Source organism: Alligator sinensis, unplaced genomic scaffold (genome assembly GCF_000455745.1).
Source record: "Alligator sinensis unplaced genomic scaffold, ASM45574v1 scaffold575_1, whole genome shotgun sequence".
NCBI classification, from domain to species: domain Eukaryota; kingdom Metazoa; phylum Chordata; order Crocodylia; family Alligatoridae; genus Alligator; species Alligator sinensis.
In genome coordinates, this window is record NW_005842051.1 from 2,374,282 (window position 1) to 2,380,394 (window position 6,113).

General features: G+C 38.8%; 1 protein-coding gene across 1 annotated transcript in view; it reads left to right on the plus strand.

Annotated features, from left to right (window-relative positions):
- The window catches only part of SLCO4C1 (solute carrier organic anion transporter family member 4C1), a 61,074-nt gene that overhangs the window by 45,783 nt on the left and 9,178 nt on the right, over positions 1 to 6,113 (plus strand). Inside the window, exons 9-10 of the mRNA XM_025203266.1 lie at positions 1,304 to 1,457; positions 3,293 to 3,477. Coding sequence (XP_025059051.1) covers positions 1,304 to 1,457; positions 3,293 to 3,477 — 339 coding nt within the window. The remainder of the gene's footprint in view (positions 1 to 1,303; positions 1,458 to 3,292; positions 3,478 to 6,113) is intronic.

A 6,113-nucleotide genomic window follows, 5' to 3' on the forward strand; every position in this document is an offset into this window, starting at 1 on the left:
TGCCTAGCAACTTAACAAGGAAGGATTGCCTCAGTTGTTATAAACAGCATTAGTGGTGGTCAGGTTTTCAAGTAGGCATCAGAAGGTCAGGAAAAACAGCTGCTTTCCCTGAACTATTACTACATCAATCTACAGTAGATTCCAAATGCCAAGCACCATGTTTGAACATGCATGGTTTTCTTTACTTTTCCACTGCCCAAGAGTTGAAAAGTTTCTGTTGCTAAGAAACTAGTACAGTTAATCTGAAGTTAAGTCTAACATGGAAATGCTCATTTGTAACAATGAGCATTTCTACCTACTTTCAGGCAGAGACTTGTCAGTCTTCAGGCTAAAAGTAAAAGGTAATCTTGTGGAAAATTGAGGGCATATGAACCTGGACTATCCTGGAAACCTTGCTTCAGGAAAGGGGGGGTTGCATTGCTTTATAACTGTATTGTACCTGTTTTGTTTGTAGTTTTATAACCCTGGAAAAATTTCATTTTTGAAAGGCCTAACAGAGAAAAGGTGTGCATTATTCCAGAGTACATTGTATGCAAGTGCAGCAATAATGCACTTTAGATATTTAGTTTCATTATAGTGTAGCTTGCTTGAACTGTACAGTTTAATATAGAAGTGCATTTTTTAATATAACTATATAGTATACTTGAGTAAAACACAAATACTTGAAACCGAGTTCTAGTCCTTGACTAAGAAGTTTAGTACCTAGTTAATGGAATTCTACAACTTGTGTTATCCCTAGGAAGGCTCTGTCCCAGAGCAGAAAGTCACTTTTCAGGACTTGCACACTGAGGTGATTCCTCTAAATGTTGTGCCATTAATACATATAGCTGGGTACTACTATACCTCTTCCTGCTGTCTCGCAATTGGAAAATGGCAATCTTCTCATTAAAGGGCACTCTTGAGGAGGGTGGGGGGGGAAGTGTGTGTTATGATTTGGGGGGAGGGAGAGGAAGCATAATGGATCTTCTATCTGTTTAGTTTCCCCATCAGAAATAACTAGAAAGAAAGTGCTTTAAATGTACAGAGAACATGACGTGGAGCCTAAGGAGCAGAATCTTTCAGTTGTGTTTGTTTTTTTTGTTTTTTTTTAAATTATAAAAAAAAAAAAAAAAAAAAATTGTTCAGACCAGTGCTTCAAGATTATATATTGCTTGAAGTTTGCTATGGCAATGTATACTTCTGTACAACTGTAGCTTAATGAGTATGAATACTGCATTTCTGGCTTGTTTAAAAATGTTGTATATACTATTACTAATGTGAATTTGTGGAATCTGCAATGTAGTTTTTCACTTTCCTGTTGCAGAACAGGAACACTGTGGAACTTGACAGCACCATGCAATACTGACTGCAATTGTCTACGCTCCTTTTATTACCCAGTTTGTGGCAGAGATGAAATCCAGTATTTTTCTCCCTGTTTTGCAGGATGCACCTCTTCTACTTCTGAAAAAAGGAAAAGGGTATTTTATGCTTTTATCCTTGAACTGAGGATAGCTGCAGTCTCCCCCTTTTTCCTCTTCCCCTGCCTCCCCTTGCCTCCTCTTCATAATTCTGTAAGCAGTGTTCAAGTTGTTAATGGTATCTCTCACTGAAGCAAAACAAATTTAAGTGGCGTACAACAAACTGTGGCCCCCACTCCCTAGATGTCTTGCACATGCAAAATGATGTGATGATGTCTTTAATCCCCGTCTTCAGTAACTTGCTGTAAATTTTGGTTCTCTGGTCACTTCAACCTTGCAGTAATTCCAGGAGGAATATAAATAAAAATCAAGCAGTTTAAGTAACAACTTTTTCTTATTTTATAAAAGGTGAATAACTGCATATGAGTTCATGGCGGCTTTATTACTGTAGGGATTATATTGTGGGACTTCTACACTTTTTTTTTTTTTTTTTTTTTTTTTTTAAAGAACTATTTACCTCCCACTAGAAACAAATCCTGAGCAAACATGTGAGCCTAAAGTAGATGTAGGAAGTTTTGATAAGCACTTAAATCCCCAGTTCTCATAGTTTGGAGGAGTGCTAGGACAAAACTTTCTGAAAGGCATTGCCTTGCTGTATAGGGTGCTAGAGTAATGTAGAATGCCAGTGCATTGGCATCATTACTTTGGGACTTAAACTGAGCAGAGGAAAGGACTTAAGGCATTGCTGCATACATCATAAAGTTCCTGTTTTTTGTAGATAGTGTTGTAGAACTGGTAATAAGCATGCATATAGATATAACAAGGTGCTAGAAAAGCCCCAAGTCCAAGGGTAACTTTAATGAAGGTGAGATAGGTCCAATAAAAAAGATGTTTTAGAGGAGACTTGTGCTACCAGAGAGCTGTCCAATTGGAGTGGCTGGGCCTATGCCAATAGAGACCATGTGCTTTGGAGACCAATTTTCTAGTAAATTCTTGCAGTACTCCTTAACTCTGGAATGCATGCAGTCTTTGTCCTGTTCTCAGATTGGGGCAGGGAGTATACAGTACTTGAATTTTTTACAGTAAGAATGCTTGCAGGAGAGATCTTCCATAACATGAACTGTACTGCAAGGGAAGGCGGCTGCTGCTGCATGGAGTTATTCATTAGCTGAAATATCTAAGCTAACACTGGAAAAATACCACAAAATACAATAAATTTACTAAATTGTGCTGTCCCTGCAGTGAGGAAATCCTGTGCCATGTGTATCATATTTACACATACAAGATGGCCCTGAATATAAGATGACCCCCAATAATTTAGATTCTATACATGGAAAACTTGTTGTTTTTTCTGTTTGTTAATGCGTATTTGGTGATGTTTGCCAGACACTTTAAGGCTGGTGAAGAAATGGAAATCATTGGAAGTGGAGGAGAGGAGCGCAGCTCAACTGGAAGTGAAGCTGAAATATGCTATATGGCTCACCCCAACATTAAAAAGAGTTGGCATTGAGCACTGTATCATAACTTATTCCAATAGTTTGCACTAGCCTATCCTTGTGATTAAGCTCCCATTGCCTGATATGACCCCTATGGTCCTTAATGTTGGCTGCATTTTTCAAACCATCTTCAGAGTCAGTTTTCATGACTGAGCACATGCTGCCTTTCACAGTAACTATAGGCCGTGTCTTGTATTTGTATACAAGGAAGCCTCATTAAATATGTAGGGCTCTTTCCCATGCTGCTTGTCGGGGACAGGATCTTGTCTTGTATTTGGCTAAATATGGTATGTCATGCTTTCCATTTCATTTAAAGACCTAGCTGAGGGCTATTATCTATTTATTATAGTTCAGCTTTGTGTGATTGGAATGACTACTACTGTATTCCTCTATTTGCAGACTTACCACAACTGTAGCTGTGTTGGGAAGTCACCACGCTTACCTGAAGTTAATGTTGCCTATGAGGCTATTCCTGGGAAATGTCGAGCACAATGCATGCTTCTGCCTGTATTTTTGGGCTTTTTCTTCTTCACTGTTGTTTTCACGTTTATGGCTGTTACTCCAACTACTGTGGCCATTCTCAGGTATTTGGTTTGGGTTGTGTGTGTTTTTTTTTTTTTTTTTTTTTTTTTTTTTTTTTTTTTTTCTCCCCCCCATACATACTAGTTTCTCCATAGCAGTGTCCGGACTTAGAATAGCAAGGAGTAAAGGGCAAAGAGATCTTTCCTTTAAAAGAAAAAAGAAGGCCTACATAAAGGCAAATGAGGATACAGCACATTCCCTATACTGTCCTCTAGTTTGCAGTAGTCAGTCAGCTTTTAATGTACTGCCACATTTTAGAGGTGGTCCTCCTGCTCCTGAGCACTAAATGTAGAGAGAACCTTCTGTCAAATAGAAGGTTTTGACTTCTTAAACAGAGAATTTTAAGTACTTTTTTCCACTCTGATCCAAAATTATTAATAATTAACAGTACAACATTCCTGTTTAAGGGGAGATCATGCTCTTATTGAGAGGCTGAAGTCCATACTTAATGCACTACCCCACCATTGTTCTTGCTCTTAATTTTGAAACATGGCTGAAGCTTATGTCAGTCTTCCCAGTATGTCCAGTCTCCTCAGTAAATTTATTTTAAGCAAAAACTGACAAGTGTACCAGAGAAGAGTTGAAAATGGTCTACTTCCATGCAGTTTGAAGCCTTTTTCTATGCAAGAGAATGTTAGAAGAAAGGCTTTTTCCTTTTTGAGTAAAGGATGAGGAACTGAGCAGTTCTAGAAGTGGTCAGAATTCTAGATGGAAGCTGATGGGGGTTTCTGGAGAAGACTAGCTACTGACCACTTTGGTACTAGAATCCCCTCAAGATGCCATGGCCTACATGGAAAACATGGCATTCTTTCTTTCAGGAAAACTTAACTTGTTCAGTTTTGTGTTTTGATTCTATGAATTGATTGTTGGTGTGGGACTGTGTTGGAGATGCTATCCCAACTCACCTTGGCATATATTATACTTTTTTCCTACCTCCAAAAGTTGTGAGAGTAATCACAGTTGCTGGTGATGCACTACTATTAATGCCTTGTTCCCAAGGTATGTTCCCATCATTGACTAAGAATGTCAACATGGCTCACTGTGAAACTATGGCAGGAGCACAGGCAGGAAGCTTTTTATAACAGTGGTGCATCCCTTTGCTAGCAGGACAAACTACACTCGTGGGACCAAACCATTGAAGTAAATGGGTAAAGCAAAGCAATCTGCATAATAGAAAAGCTGCCTGTAAAACCTCTTGTATAGTGAATCGGGTAACTAGCGCATTTGTTGGACTTCAAAATTGGTTACTGAAAAGCTATCAGTAGAACAAATTCTGTCTAGTAATCGTAGTGTCTCTCTCATTTTTATTTTTTAACCTGTAACTAAATTTTGGCCTCTAATAAGGCGAAAGTACAAGAGGCTCTAAAAAATAAGCTGACCCATGGAATGAATTCAAGTCCAACATGATTAGAAAAATTAGGCAATAAAGAACAATTATGACCATCTTGGGGAAATTGATAAATCCCTTTTCTCAGAATAACTAAACTCTTTAGAAAAATATGAACAGTTGCTTTAGGAACAAGTAAACTAACACCCAGCCCCGAAGAACTACTGTCTAGCTTTCAATCTTTTTACTGGTTAAGATCCATTGAGAGAACTAGATCGCCAAGCTCTAGTCTACATCAGTGGCCAACTTACTGACTGACTCAAATTGGGACACAATACAGAGAGTTCATATGTCAATGGATACAGTAGAAACTTCCCTTAGTACTTCGACTGCTGCGTCTCTTGGTTTTTAGTGGTTCTCTAAGGCTGTGACTTGCAGGCTGGACCAGATCTGAGGACCCTTCTAACCCTATGAGCCTGTAATGTGAAGTGAACAAATCTCTGCTTAAGTGACTGTTCCTCAGGTAGCACTCAAATGATGATTTGGTAACTTTTTGTCTGAAGACCTTCTCTAACAGAGTAGTGGACAATTCCCAATCCTCTTGATCATAATGTAGATGTAGGAGGTCTAGTCAGATGCCTGATGAATCCATTTATGGCTGATGAGCCCAAGGTCCATATGTTGTTTGAGTTGGAGTCCAAGCTTACAGCATGCTGCTCTGCTTTCTCACTTTTTCCATCATTGCAATCAAAGCTGATTCATGTTGACCTGCACTCAGTGCCAGATGTTCCCTCCAGATCAGATGACGTTTTGCAAGCTCTGCCCAGCTTTCTATGTTGATGTTGAAGGACTTCATATAACTTTTTTTGCATGTATTGTGGTACTGACATAAAGGGCAACCCTGCTTTCTAGAGCAGTCTTGAATCTCTATACAGAATATTCTTGGGGATACCATCTTCTCCCATTCTCCTGACATGGTGGAGCTATTGCAAAATTTTCTTAATGATGGTGGTTTCTAAGTGTCAGTCCTGCATGCTCCAATACTTCTGTTTTTATATTTTCCTTCCACTATATTTTCAGGGTCTTGCACATCCATCTGATATGGAAATGTTAAGTCTCTTGAAGTGCCTAGCATATGTAGTCCATGGTTCTGAACCATAAAGTAGGGATAATAGTGCAAGTCCTGTAGATGTGTATCTTTACCTTGGCTGATAGCTTGCTGCTATTTCTTGCATGTTTCTCTAATAGCCCAAAATTTTTAATTGCTTTTCTGATTCCGTTAGTCAGATCAGTCTGAAGGTCAAGATTCCT